General features: G+C 41.1%; 2 protein-coding genes across 4 annotated transcripts in view; one reads left to right on the top strand and one right to left on the bottom strand.

The window, feature by feature from the left end:
- Nucleotides 1-1,312: 1,312 nt before the first annotated feature.
- ANKRD37 (ankyrin repeat domain 37) lies at nt 1,313-5,426 on the bottom strand. The gene is given in 6 exon segments (XM_007517665.3): nt 1,313-1,395; nt 2,539-2,663; nt 4,080-4,145; nt 4,147-4,169; nt 4,942-5,094; nt 5,290-5,426. Coding segments are annotated over 6 exon segments (477 nt in total). The 5' UTR covers nt 5,317-5,426.
- Nucleotides 5,297-15,753, top strand: part of LRP2BP (LRP2 binding protein) — a 48,753-nt gene continuing 38,296 nt past the window's right edge. For all 3 annotated transcript variants that reach the window (XM_060183850.1, XM_060183868.1, XM_060183865.1), the window contains exon 1: nt 5,297-5,388. The gene's annotated coding sequence lies outside the window, so the exon portion shown is untranslated. The remainder of the gene's footprint in view (nt 5,389-15,753) is intronic.

Consider the following 15,753-nt stretch of genomic DNA (forward strand, 5'->3'; position numbering starts at 1 on the left):
CCCTATTCTTTACCCCTCTGAGAATATGGACCCAGCATCATTGTGGGATGCGGAAGGTGGAAGGTCTGGCTTCTTTAATTGCTTCTCCACTGAATATGAGCGTTGACATTTTGATCCATGCTCCCAGCCTGTCTCTTTCTCTCTAGTGGGGCAGGGATCTGGGGAGGCGGGGCTCCAAGACACATGGTGGGGTCCTCTGCCCAAGGAAGTCTGGTTAGCATCATGGAACCTGGTAGCTGAAAAAGAGTTAAGATATAATGCAGAACAAATTGTTGACTAATCATCAACCTAAAGACATGAATATTGCAGATGAAGATTGGGGTCTCCATTTTGGAAAAAGATAGTAGGTCTAGTTTAGGTATATTCTAGAGGGCCTGTGACTTTACTATTTTTGCCTTCACCTGACATCTGATATGCAGGTGGACCCAGGTTATTGTCTGGGGAAATTATGTCATAATTGGAAGTAGGTGAGGAGGGTATCTATGTCTAAGTAGAAACTGTTTCATTAGGTACTTTAAGGTATCTTTTTAGTTCTTTATACTTTCTTGCTTCGTTTATTGACTTGCTGCAAATTATTGTGCACTTTTGCTTTAAGGTATATATTTTCCCCTAACTTATGGATACATGTACACATGCCCTATTTTATGGGCCTTGGTCTAGGTTTTGAGGTTTTGTTAAGAAGTGAGCCACTTGAAATGGAGTTAAGGAGTCCTATGAGCTAGGAAAGGTCTCACCAAAGTAATGAAGCTGAAGAGTTGACATTCCACACCTGACATATATGTATATATAAACTTTTTTTAAAAAGTTTTTCCCCAGCCTTCCACTAAGCAGAAGGTTTTTTTGTTTTGTTTTGTTTTATTATTTTTTAAATTTCTTTATTGGGGAATTAATGTTTTACATTTGACAGTAAATACAATAGTTTGTACATGCATCACATTTCTCAGTTTTCCATATAACAATACAACCCCCACTAGGTCCTCTGTCATCCTTTTTGGACCTGTATTCAGAGTCTTTTACTTTGGTGCAATACGCCAATTCCAGTTCAGGGTCTACTTGTGTTTTCTCTTCTGATCAGAAGTTGTTTTTCAACTTCTGCCTGAGAGTGAGATCATCCCATATTCATCCTTCTGTTTCTAAGCAGAAGTTCTTAGTCTCTAAACTCTAATAACAATAACTCTAATAGCAATAACAATTCACATTAAGGTGTGTTAGTGAAAATGAAATACATCTTAGAAATAATACTGTAAATGACAGTAAGTTCTGCTAAATAAGAGATCCTTGAATGAGAAAGAAAGAAGATACTGTGAGTTACTTACCAACACCTCCTTTTCCCATTTGTATATGCTGCACTGCTAGAGCTGCGTTTCCTTCTGCGCAATGGCACACAATTGCCAGGGCCAGCCCCCCCAATTATTAGGGTATCCTGGAGGAGGAGGGGCATCGGTGAAGAATGAGTAAGAGACCAGTGAGTTGATGCTGAATCAAGCTCAAGCAGACATCTCTGTCATACTTAAACAGAACTTTATTTTTATAGTCTCATAAGGCTTAGATGATTAAAACAAAAATCACCGAAGTATAGATTACTAAAACAAAAATCACCAAGGCTTTGATTATTAATACAAAAATCGCCAAGTAAGAACAGCACAGGTAGGGAACACTTCCTGTTTTGTGAAACATTCACATTCCAAGGGCACTTTCCTACCTAGAGATCACATCACAGTTTCTATATCTTTTGTTATTCCTGTACCTGTGTGCTAGGCAGATGTCCTGTTGATTAAGATTAATATTCTACCTGTATGTTTATGCCATTCTCTTGCCCCTATGCATCAGAAGCCGTGGTTCATAGAAAGTTCAAGCTTGTTATGTTTCTAGGAGCCTTAAACTGAGCAGCCCATTTTTCATAAAATCTGTTCCATTGTTTGGTCAAGGAGTTTTGTTTTGTTCCTTACTGAGAAGGCACCATGGTGGTGCTGACCTGGCCAGCCTCTCCATAAAGTTAAGCTCTAGCTGAAATCCATCTGTGTATGCTCACTATGTGACCTAGGTTCTTGTGTACTATTCCTGCATAAGGAAGTGGGAGCATAGTGGTGGGTGATAGATTAAAAGGCCCATTGTATTTAGGCATGTACCATTACTTTCCATTAATTATGCTATGTAAGGTGGCCCCTCCACTGCGGGAACCGCCAATCTTTCTTTATATTTTAGGGGGAAATACTAAAGGAAGTGGTGTAGTTAAAGGGGGAAAAATATTTTCCTACTGGAGCCTCCTGAAAAATTCTGCATTACTAATATTTCTTGCTCCATTATGATCAATCTTACAGAGTGCAGTGCAGGTTTTGCCATTATTTTTGTCATTGTTTAGGCTCTGAGCCTGGCCATAGGTAAATATTATTAAGACCACACAGAGCTTAATCCCAAGCCCTATACATGGCAAAAGGCAGGATGGTTTCAGTTTGGCCTGCAGAGTCCAGCCATGCTGAACTTCCTGCAAAGCTGGTACCATGTCAAGCAGCTCGCATGGCGGCACCTGCAGCACATAATCATCTTGTTCCTTTGACTTTATTGTCTGGATACAGTTAATTGTTGTAAGAAACTTGGTACATTCTGGAAATCCATAGGACCAATCAAGGTCTTCAGCAGTTCGCCCATTCTTATTACATAAAATGAATTTAAGATAAAAATATAGTTAAATAAAATTAGGTGATTATGTATCTTTCTAAAATATTTTTAACATTTTATTAATTCTTAAGAGAGAGAGAGGTAAGCCAAAGCACTGTTCAGCTCTGGCTTATAGTGGTACTAGGAATTGATCCTGGGATCTCAGGGATGAAAATCTTTTGCATAGTCATTGTTATTTCCTAATCCTGTAAATACAGTTCTAACCGGAACTTTGGGCATCTTTATTTGCAGAATGGAAATGGTAAAGATAGCACAGAGAAGTTACAGTTCTGCTCATTATAATGTGCTTAGCAGCTAACAGTTCAGCAGATTGGACACCCCAATTCTGAATGAATGGAAAAGTACTCTGCAATTAATAAGTACACAAATAAGGTCACTAAGAATCCCCCCTTTTTTATGAAATCAAAGCTTTATTTTTATTTGAAATTTACATAGATACTGAATCATTTTACTCTTTTTTTCACTTTAGTGGGGGGGGATGTGATGTTTACACTATAATTGTTGACACACAGATTGAACCTCTCATCTCCCCTGCAAGACACTCCCCCAGCCTAAGTTCTTTTCCATCATGCCCCGGGACCCCAACACCCCTCTATATCAACTCTTTCCCCACTCCCACAGAGTACTTTGATACAATACACCATGCCTAGTCCAAGTTTAACCTTGTGTTTTCCCTTACTGTCCTCACTTCTTCATTTCCACCTATGAGTATGATTCATCCTTCTCTTTCTGGCTTATCTCACTGAACATTTCAAAAGGAACACTTGTTCCAATACAGAATTCCCACTATAGTAATTGAAATAAAACTTGTCCGAGGCATGCCCAACCCATTATCATGTTCTACAGAGATTTCTTAAGACAGATTACATCTTCCATTGGATATTATAGTACATTTTAAAATGCACATTTCTACTTCTGTATTCTATTTTGCTTTTATTCAATAAAGTTCACTTAATGTATATGGATGTGATTCTGTACATTATTAAAGTTTTGTATTTGGTAGCACATTGAATGAACTTCACAAAAACTGAATAAAAATTAAGTACGGTGCAGTTCTAACTAGACTTTGTAAATAGCTATAATTAAACTTTATCCACCAAAGAACTTGTTTGATGATGCCTTCAATACCCACCCGAGAATTTCTATAAAATGAATCCAACAAACCAAAACTAAGGTGGAATAATGCCATGATAGATGAACAAACTCCCAGTTCTAAGTGCTCAGTATCTTTTTTCCCTAAATACTTTTATCAATCATAAACTGCCCAAGTTAACATATAAATGTTAACACAGTATTTTTAAGTAGGAGGACATTATTTTTTAAATACATGTAATTAAGATTAAGGAATCTAACTTAAGTCAAGAAAATATAAAATTTGAAGCTCTTGATTTTATACTTACTCAATTTGGGCATCACTGGCTACAAGCAGGCTAAGGCATTCCAGATTTTCAATTTTTGCTGCCTTGTAGTGGTGGTTCCCCAAAACTGTCCTTAAAGATAAAATAATGCATTTTAGCATCTCCCCAAAACAAGTTCTTTGGTGGATAAAGTTTAATAATAGCTATTTACAAAGTCTAGTTAGAACTGCACCGTACTTAATTTTTATTCAGTTTTTGTGAAGTTCATTCAATGTGCTACCAAATACAAAACTTATAATAATAAAATGTACAGAATCACATCCATATACATTAAGTGAACTTTATTGAATAAAAGCAAAATAGAATACAGAAGTAGAAATGTGCATTTTAAAATGTACTATAATATCCAATGGAAGATGTAAATTGTCTTAAGAAATCTCTGTAGAACACGATAATGGGTTGGGCATGCCTCAAGTATTATTTCAGTTACTGTAGTGGGAATTCTGTATTGGAACAAGTGTTCCTTTTGAAATATACTATAGACCTATATCTGCTATCAAATGCGGCAACTACTAGCCATATATATGGCTGATGAACACTTGAAAACTGACTATTCTGAACTGAAATGTATTGTGATGGTAAAATACAACCCCTGAGTAAGAAGGCACAAGCAAAAAAAAAATTTTTTTTAATATCAGATTTTGTGTTGGTTACATACAGAAATTCTGTGGATAAATTGGGTTAAAATAATAAAATCAGTGTTTCATTCCACTTCATTAATGTAACTACTAGAAAAATCGCATGGGTCATCACCGCTTTAGACATTATTTTGGCAACTAAGGTTGTGTGTGTGTGTGTCGCAGAGGGGAGGATTGCACACAGCAACAATCCGTTACCTAGTTACCTGTTGGTTGAGGTCAGCGCCTGTTTGCAGCTGCCACCGAAGCAAACAAACAAGACCACCACCTGCGAACAAGTGGGCAAATGACTGCTGGCAGGGGTCCGGGGGTGCACTGATGGAGGTTCCAGTCTCCAGCAAATGCTTCAGACTGCCCAACTGAGGGAAGAGAACAGCTCTAGCACCTCACAGAATTCACAACCTTCCTCCCATTCCACCAACTTCCCAACTCTGAAGAGGCTTCGCTCCACAGTGCCCAGTGACTGCTCCTCTACCACCACGCTCTCTGACGCTCCCAAGAAAACAGGCATCTGGAAGCTCGTGTCCTCTGAACAGAAGGGGCAGTAGTCTCACCTCTGGATTGCAATCAAGCATCAGCATTTTCCACCTAACTCAAGAGGACCGGAGTCTATAGGAGTGCAGCATGGCGGCGTTCTAGCTGCAGATGACCAGGTAAGCTACTCAGAAGTCTCCCAAGTCAGAATTTAAAGCTCGCCAGAGCCAGGGCCCCGCCCCCTCGATAGCTGCAGCGCCCCAGCCGCCAAACCCTTGGCTGCAGACATTTTCCCCTCCCGGCCACAGCTGCACGTAGGCAAACACTGACATGTCTTCCCCAGGAGTCGGCGAGGACCAGCGGGAGGGGCGAGGTAGCGCGCACCCTCCAGCCGATTGGCCTATCGGGAGCAGCTAGGCCCGCCCACCTCACGACAAGACCTCAGTGCGCATGCGCCGGTGTAGGCTTCTGGAGTCCGGGTATTAGTGGTTCAGCTACCGCCAGAAGGCGTGCTCAGTTTGACAGGTCTCCCTCTAGCACGCCGAACCTTTTAACCTATCCGAGAAGCAGAAGTCGTGACCCACGGTTTGAGTTTATGTTCACAAGCACGTAACCAGGAAGGCTCTATAAACAGATCTCTGGCTTCACCACCCTGGGAATCCACCTCCAGCTAGGCAGAAATGAGAGTTTCTAGTGACCCAAATTCAAAGTTGCCCCAGAGTCTCCTGTATCACCTAGGTCCTAAAAGAAGCAAGAATTGGGAAGGGTGGGTGTAGTGTGAATCTAAGAGGATATGGGTTGGTTTTTTGTGTTGATCACTTTTTCATTTTTTTTTTTTTTAGAAAATATTGATTTACAGGATCATATTCACCCGTGTACATTTGTATGTCTTCCCACAATAGGTTATCACACCTCACCCTCTTATCAAACCTTAACCTCCTCAACTCTCCTGTCACTAGGCCTCCAACACCTCCTCAATATATGCAACCCCCACACCTCTTTCTCCTTCCAAGCTCCCAAATATGCTGCTTTAGACCACAGGATTGCCTTCCAAAGTGATTTATCAGGCCAAATTCTGAGGGTTTTAAGGTGTTACCAACCCCCTATAGAGAAATCCTGTAAAAATAGGTCAACAATTGTAATATGTCCTCTGTGGAGCCAGTTAACAGCACACTACTGGGCTTGTCAACTAGGGAAATATTGAGAGCCTAAGCTATTAAACTTGAGTTTGCTGAGGGTGGGGTAGCTTCAGGGAGACACTGTATTATTATTGTCCTCACTCACTGGGGGAATTAATAAATGAAGGAGACCTGGAAGACTAGGGGGATGCAAAATATGCAGAAGGACAAGAATTCTACAGATGCCACTATGGAGGAGGATGTGGACTACATGGGAGAGAGCGGGGAAGAAAGGGACCTGCAGAAAAGTGACAGTGAGGCAGCCCAGTGGGCTGACCAGGCTTGCAGTGAGGCAAGTGGCAGCTCCTTAGCCACCCTGGCCTGCCCTGCTCTGAGTACTTCCCGGGACTGAAGGAATCGGACAATTCCTCCAAGCTATACAAATGGAAATACAGAAGTGGAGGAAACCACTTTCCTGGAGTGCCTTGTATTGTATTCATCTTGAGTCATTCCTTTTAGTTAAACTTTATAAACAGACTTCCTGACTTCAAATTGTAGCCACTGACCATTTATCAAGTCTTTGCTTTTCCCCTCATGTTTTTTTTTCCCCAAGAACTCTTTTCAGATTAGTCTAAAAATCAAAATTCTAGCTTTATTTAGCAAGGAAATCTCATATATCAAAAAATTTTTATTCCACCTTTACTTCAGGACCCAAGTTGGGAGACAGGTTTAGAGGTATCCAAACAGGCAGGGAAAAGCCAAAGTCAGTGACTTGCTTCTCTAACTCTAGTTAAAAAAAAAAAAAAAAAAAAGCCTCAAAAACTCTTAGAGGACCACAAGCTGGTGTCTGCGCCACAATCCCCACAATACAGACTTATGGCAGGGAAGTTGTAGTTGTGCATGCCATTTGGTTTAGGAGGCTGCTCAGCAATATCACACATGCAGTTCATTCTCAAAAACTGTATGAAGCAATACAAGATAAACAGACCTAACACAGGAGGTTGTTTATACACCTTGATGTCCAGCAATGGGTGTCAGACTAAATGTGAGGAGTAATGGCATCTTTTTATTTTATTGATTTAATAATGATTGAGAAGATTGTAAAATAAGAGGGGTACAATTTCATATAGTTCCCACCACCAGAGTTCCATATCCTCCACTGGAAGCTTTCCTATTCTTTATAATGGAATCTTCTTAACAAGTCTGTGTTGGTTCAGCTATGCAACAGGGTGGAAAAAATATGGAGAAGATAATTGTAGACCTTGCAGATAATGATAAACTGCATGTCTGTCCAGCTCTAGATAGTGTGGATAGCCAAATCTTAGTATTACTATGGAAAATTAAAGATCCAGCGAAGAGGAATTTATAGGTACACAGTATCATTTTTTTTGGAGAATTAATGGTTTACAGTAAATACAGTTGTTAGTACATATATAAAATTTCTATTTTCTGGAGAATTCTCTTACCCCCAGCCTAGGTCTTCCTCCACCATCATGCACAAGGACCTGAAAGTACCCCAACCCCAGAGTCTTTTACTTTGGTGCAGTATATAATAACTTACCTGCTATTATAAATAAATGAAAGCCTGGACCAAAAGGTATATTTGTAATTCTTATGGAGCAAGATAATCTGACCTGCACTTAAAATGAAGCTATTCTTACTGTTTAATGATCCCATTGAGTGCAAACAATTTTATTGCATAAATATTAATGATTGTGGTGAAAGGATACTGCCCTAGACCCTGCCGTGGGTGTTCTATAGCATGGCATGAATTTATAATATTTATACACATGCTCATAATGCAAACTTTTCTGAACTGCAAAATACATCTGGCACCACAATTTCAGATAATTGTCTGTCTCTAATTCTAAACTCAGCACAATGTACAAGTCCTTAAAGATGTAGTAGGTAAATAACTTACTCACCATTGTTCCTTTTTGTTTTCTTTTTCTTTTGTTTTATTGCCACTAGGGTTATTGCTAAAGCTCAGTGCCTGCAGATTTTACTGTTCCTGGTGGCCACTATCTTCTTCCTCTTCTTCTTCCTCCTTCTCCTCCTCCTCCTCCCCTTCCTCTTCTTCTTCTTTTCTACTTCTTCTTCTCATTCTTCTTCCCCTTCTCCTCCTCCTCCTCCTCCTCCTCCTCCTCCTCCTCCTTTTTCTTCTATTAATAGAAACAAATTGAGTGGGAAGAGGGAGTTAGATGCCGGGCTAGCTTTGTGGGCAGGAGACAGACGACCAGGAACTCATGGATGAGCTGGGAAACAGTATCTCGTTTATTAATCAGATACATCGCCTTTTATGCATCTCTTCACCAGAAGTAGCAAGCAAAAGGAAATGACTAGGAGAGGGGGCAGAGCAAAAAAAGAGTGCAAAAAGAACATAGAAAGCTTCCATCTAACCAGTGGGGATTAAACCAATACTCTGCAGGCAGGGCAGGACCCAGGTAAAACAGTAATTATGTAAATAGACCACATCATAAGTAATACAAGCGAACCTAATGTGATGATCAAAACAGAAGTTCTTATAAGCAGAATTTAGAAGCATACCAACATTTCCCTCTTTCTTTTTAACTAATGGCCATAGTATCAGTAGTGTGGGGTGAACAGAAACCTATATCATACAGGCATTTTCAAAAGAACTGGCAGAAGACATGGAGGAACAAGTAAGAGAGCAGCAAGAACCAGTGTGATGCCAAGGGGAGACCTGAGGGGGGAGCATTTCCTGCCTCAAAGGGCAGTGCCTAGCAGGCGAAAGGACATTTCTTGCCTCTGTGGGCATCTCTTGCCTCTGGGGGCATTTCATGCCTCAAAGGGTTTTTCCTGCCTCTGTGGGAAGGGCCTAGTAAGGAGGGGGGGATGTTTCCTGACTCTGGGGACAGAGCCTGCAGGTGAGGGGACATGGCCTATAGAGTCCCAAGTCTCTGGCTGCAAAGTCCATGGACTTCTGCGGTCAGTCTTTGAGAAACCCAGCAGCGTAAAGGGAAGCTGCTGTAAAGTTGTGTAAAGTGTCCAAGAGATGTACCAGTAAGTCCAATAGAAGTGTCAGTCCAAAGCAGATGACCACGGAAGAAATGCCAGGGGATGAAATGCTGCACGTCTGTCTCAATGGGGAAGGTCAGTCACTGTAATTCTGCTTTTCTGTAGAGAGTGAGCTTTGGAGTCTGTGAATCAGTTTATTCAGGTCATGCCAGGTCACATCATTGGTTTCAGGGAGGTGCATTGTAGTCATGTCATCTTGTGGGCAATGTCAGAGAACAGGGGTCCAAATGGATTTCTGGGGATTTCATTTGAGCAGATGCTTTTTCATGTGAAGACTTGACAGCTGTAATTCACTTACTTGTGAAGCAAAACTTGTAGCAGATTGGAAGTTTACTATAATTGATAACTCCATTATAATTGGAAGTCCTTTCTAGTATGATATTAAGGTTGTTTAAACAGTTTAAACTCAATAAAACGTGGAAAGGTAAACAGAAAAACCATGGTTAGAAGCCTCAAGCATGAGAATCATTAGCATAACCATTGTGCTATCTACCCCGCCCATACTCATACAGTTTTCAGGATTAAACGTTTCCAAGACGTAAAAAATCAAAAGAGAAAAGAACAGTTTTCTGGACTGCATCTGGATGTCTCCAGAAATAATGGCTGCATCCAGCATTTTTTTTTAAGTCAATGTCGTACAAAAATTCAGTCATTCAAATCACTCTCTTATGAAATGCAACTGAAAGCAGACAGCAAACTTAAGATATTCAGAGAGAACAATGAGGGGGGAAATCAAAAGAAAAGCGGTAGGCAGTTTTTGCTTCTTTCACCTTGAACCAGATTATCTAGATCTCACCATGTAGCATCATGAGTCCCCGGAGGGCATCCTAGTCCAAAAAACTCCTCGAAATTCCATTTACGGTTCTTCTGACGGTTCCTGCTGGATTGCTGCAGGCACCCATTTTTAAAAATGTCTTCCCATCGAAGAAAGAATCAAATCAGGAGGGTAGAACTAACTACGTGTCTCCATTCTTGGGGACTGCCAGGATACTGGAGAATGCTCTTCAAGTTAGAGTAGTCCTTCTCAGTGGGAAACATGGGAGAGGGAATCCAGAAAGTCCAAGGAGAAATCTCCATGCATCTTCCAAGCTCTACAAGCACAGTCATAAGAAACCAAAGTTCCCAGTCAGGGAACCAAAGTGTGGCCCAAAGCAAAATGTTCCAGAGACAAAGAAACTGTCTCATGACAAAAGAGTAGAGGCTTTGGGAAACCTCTTCATAAGTAGAAAGCCAGCCTATGGTGGATGAGTAGCCAAGCTTACTTATCTGGGGGATGGGCGCCATATGCCAGTCCCTGTTCAGGCACCAGTCCCTGTTCAGGGTGCCATATGCCGAGCTGGGCTAGCTTCACAGGTGGTAGAGAGACGACCAGGGACTCATGGCTGAGCTGGGAAGCAGTATCTCATTTATTAATCAGATACATCAGCTTTTATGCATCTCTTCACCGGAAGTGGCAGGCGAAAGGAAATGACTAGGAGAGGGTGCGGAGCAAAAAAAAAAAAAAAAGAGCACAAAAAGAACATAGAAAGCTTCCATCTAATCAGTGGGGATTAAACCAATACTCTGCAGGCAGGGCAGGACCCAGGTAAAACAGTAATTATGTAAATAGACCACATCATAAGTAATACAAGCAAACCTAATGTGATGATCAAAACAGAAGGTCTTATAAGCAGAATTTAGAAGCATACCAACAGTTAGAGAGGATGAGACACAGACAACTGTAGTACTGCTTCACCACTCATGGAGTTTCTCCCCTAACCCCCCCCACAAGTGGGAACCAAGGACTTAAAACCGAGTCCTTGAGCATAGTAACATGTGTGCACTACCTGGCATGCCAGCACCCAAACACCATTGTTTCTTTTTTTTTCAATATTTATGTATTTTATAGGACAGAAAGAAATTTATTGGTGAGGGAACAAAGGAAGAGGGAGAAATGGCACCTGCAACACTGCTTCACCACTTATGAAGCTTCCCCCCTGCAGGTGGAGACCAGGGACCAGAACCCAGATCCTTGCACATAGTAATATATGTGCTCAACTAGGTGCACTAGTACCTGGCAGTCAGACCATCCCCCCCTTCTTACCTCCACGGTTATCACTGGGGCTAGGTGCCTGCACTGCAAATCCATTGCTCTTGGTGGCCATTTTTTTCCATTTTATTAGATAGGACAGAGAAAAATTGGGGGCGGGGAGATAGAGAAGGAAAAAGAAAGACAGACACCTGCAGACCTGCTTCACCACTCATGAAGCTTCCACGCTGCAGGTGAGGGTCAAACCCAGATCTTTGCATGGGTCCTTGTGTTTAGTACTATGTGCACTTAACAGGGTGTGCCACTGCCTGCTCCCCTCACCATTGTTTCTTATTCAGGTTTAATCTTATTAAGGTTTTCCTCCTTATTTCTTCAAAAGTTCCAGTTTTTTTGAGCTACAATTCAATTATGTCTGCTGACCTCCCAGACACACAGCCTCATTCACTTCAGGTTTACATCAGACTCACCACCGTCATCTTCCTCTGCTCCTATAACGACTCATTGTCAGTGCTCACATCCATTCCCTGACAGATCAGTCTTTGTCCTTCCCAATTGCAACCATCTATTCCTGCATGCAGTCTCAGTGGCCCATTTTCACAGTCATAGTCTCACCAATGCTTACCTCCATCCCAAATGAGGTGATGTGGAACCTTTCTTTGGGAATACTGACAGAGGTTCTTACATGTTGCACTTTAGCAAGCCTCGAATGATGTATTAAGAATTGTTCTACAGGGAATCAGGTGGTAGCGCAGTGGCTTAAGCGCACCTGCCACAAAGTGCAGGGACCCGCGGAGGGATCCCCCAGCTCCCCACCAGCAGGGGAGTCGCTTCACAGGCGGTGAAGCAGGTCTGCAGGTGTCTATGTTTCTCTCCCCCTCTCTGGCTTCCCCTCCTCTCTCCATTTCTCTCTGTCCTATCCAACAACGATGACATCAACAACAATAATAACTACAACAACAATAAAAAAACCAACAAGGGGCTAAATAAATAAATATTTTTTTAAAAAAAGAGTTGTTCTACAATCTGGTTAAGGTCAAATCAGGCTAAAGATGCTGTGGGAGTACCTGGGAAGGCAGCTTTGACCTGATGATGAGAAGACTGATCACAACTTAATAGCAGGAGATGGTGTTATCTGGTACCTATAAGTTGTCTAAGGGCATGGAGTAGAGACAAGCAACCTGGTAGATCTTCTCATGGTTATCTTGTAAAATATTAATTCAGCTGGCCTGTTTGATGTGTCTCTCCATCAATATGACAGCAAGTCAATTTATATTTGTGCTGATAAAGAAGTTGTCACTATAGTTCTGTTTCCTTTCTCAGCTACGGTCCCACTTTGAAGTGATGAACAATTTTACACATTGGGGAATTATGTAGATTACTCCCTAACCCCTGAAGTGAATGATTCCAGAGTGTATTTAAACTAAAATAAAGTTAGCTCTTCTGTACAAAAACACTTCTAAAAAGCCAGAAAAAAATGTACTGCTACAAAGTAATATTCATATTCATGTACCTTTGGATTCCCTCAGGAAAGGGGCTGGTAACACTGGCCAAAGACGGTTTCCAAATGGTAGTAGCAACAGTATATGTGAAACAAGTGTTTCTCATATAAATGATATTAAGATTTAAGATGAACAAATCAGTTCTTCTTAAGTTATGTTATTTGGTTACAGAATACATAGTAATTTGGAGAAAAATATATTGAAAATGACTGGGCTCTGTCCTCCAGTACACAGTTTCTGTGGCAGCAATAACCATCCTTGTCTTTTCCTATATTTATTTTTTCTCATTTGGGGGCATGATATTCTAAATTTATCACACTCAAAAGGAAGGGTATGGGAAAAGAGCACTTTTGTTTTAAATAAACACATGTGTCTAGCCTGAGGGAAAAGGAAAAATGAAAAACAGAAATCCATTGCTTGATTCAGAGGAAGTTGTCTCTTGAGAGCTCAGTGAAATTTATCATACTATTTTCAAAGTTTCCATCACATGTGTAAGATACTTCAAGTTAGTATTTAGGTTTCTTTTGTTTTCTTTCTATCTTTTTTTCTTTTCTTTTCTTTCTTTTTTTTTTTTTTTTTTTTTGCTTTGCCTCTAGGGTTATCACGGGGACTTGGACACTATGAATCTACTGCTCTTAATGAACATTTTTTCCATTTTATTGGATAAGACAGACAGAAATTGTGAGGGGAGGGGGAGTTAGAGAGGGAGATAGGCATGGTTACACTGTATACCTATGAGGACAGAAATTTCAATGTTGAGCCTTTTTTTTTTTTTAATTTGACAGTTATTTCTTATTTTCATATTGAATTAGGCTATTAAGTGCCAAGAGTCCATTTGAAATGTCAGCAAGTGGCCAGGCAGTAGTGCACTGGGATAAGTGTGCATTACCTTACACAAGGACCCGAGTTCAAGCCCCTGCCCCTCACCTGCAGGGGGAAAGCATTACAAGTGATGAAGCAGTGCTGCAAGTGTCTCTGTCTATTAATCCCTCTTCCTTCTCAATGTCTCTGTCATATAAAAATAAAGTTTAAAAAATCTTTTTAAAAATACCTCCATATATAATTTAATTAGTAATGGAAAAGAACAGAAACTTTAAAACCTGGCCCAAACCTCATGTAATGAATAGACTCATATTTTTACAACATAGTCTAGGGTATATTGTTAGGTCTAGGACTTGTTTTATGTGTGCACACATGGCTAATGTTCATGAAAGACAAGATCAGTAAGGCAGAAAGACACAGGTAGGTGAAGTCTGGGAGATGCATACACAAATGTATGCTCTCTTCCTCCAAGAAAGAATACATACACACACCCAGAAGGTTCCTTTCTGCGGTAGAGAATAGCACTGGAATATGTGTACAGAACTGTTACCTGTTGAAGTCTCTTACAGACCCAGCAGACCAAGTTTTTTTTTAATTTGGGGCTGATCATGAGTCATCCTTTATTAGACATTACTAAAATTACAGATGGAAAGTGCCAGGCTCTTGTGGGGAGGACTCTCTCGAGCACAGACTCCCTGGCATGGCCACCCTGTTGCACACCAGAAGCAGATGCCTAGGAGAATGTCACCCAAGGCAGCAGGGGAGAGCCATACGGGACTTTCTTAGTGACTGTGGCTAGTGATGTGACAAAAGCTGACCCGGAGACTTGTGTTGGAGAACTAATCCGTTTATTGAACAGCAATACAGGGTTTTTATTTATAAAAAGGAAACACTGACAAAACCATAGGATAAGAGGGGTACAACTCCACATAACTACCACCACCAGAACTCTGCATCCCTTCCCCTCCCCTGATAGTTTTCCTATTCTTTATCACTCTGGGAGTATGGTCCCAAGGTCATTGTGGGATGCAGAAGGTAGAAGGTCTGGCTTCTGTAATTGCTTCCCCGCTGAACATGGGTGTTGATAGGTCGATCCATACTCGCAGGCATCTCTGTTTCCCTCGTGAGGTGGGGTTCTGGGGAATCAGAGTTTCAGGACACATTGTTGGGGTTGTCTGTCCAGGGAAGTCAGGTTGGCATCATGCTAGCATCTGGAACCTGGTGGCTGAAAAGAGAGTTAACATATAAAGCCAAACAAGTTGTTGACTAATCACGAACCTAAAAGCTGGAATAGTTCAGATGAAGAGTTGGGGGGTCACAGTTTTGTAGGTAGCTAGTAGGCATATTTCAGTTATTTCCCAAAGGGCCTGTGGCTATACTAGTTTCCCCCACACACACCCCGAGCCTAAAATCTAATACGCAGGTGGATCCAAGTTATTGTCAGAGGCGATGATGTCATGGCTGGAAAAAGGACCAGAAAGCTGGATCAGGGAAGAGAGTAGCTCCCAATTATGGGAAAGGTGTATAAATATTGTTGACTGTAAACCCCATCAATTTGATGTGACCTAGATATAGAGCAGGTCCCATGAGATAGGGCATATGTTCACATGTATTTATAAATTAGGGCAAAATATATACCTGAAAGAAAAAGTACACAATAGTCTACAGTGAGTCAGTATGAATTTCGTAATGAAATAGTGTCTACTTAGACTTAGTTACCCTTCTCACCTATTTCCTATTATACTTCCCTCACTCACCCCCAATCTATCCTTATCAAAGCAAGGACTGTAAAAGCTGAATAAGGGCAAGAGACTGACATACTTTAACGATGACTCTTTAGTCACTATCAGGCCACCCCATCAGCTGGGCCCTATTCAGGGAGTCCTGAGATTCCCAAACAGACATGATGGGCCTAGACCTCAAATAAATCCCTCTCTCCATTGTTACCAGTCATCTCTATCAGGAGCAACAAAACAGACCCCTTTGTGGGCCCTCATAGGACTTTGCCCTCAACTTGGATCAACAATGATAGAGAAT

The sequence above is a fragment of the Erinaceus europaeus genome, chromosome 2, assembly GCF_950295315.1.
Source record: "Erinaceus europaeus chromosome 2, mEriEur2.1, whole genome shotgun sequence".
NCBI classification, from domain to species: domain Eukaryota; kingdom Metazoa; phylum Chordata; class Mammalia; order Eulipotyphla; family Erinaceidae; genus Erinaceus; species Erinaceus europaeus.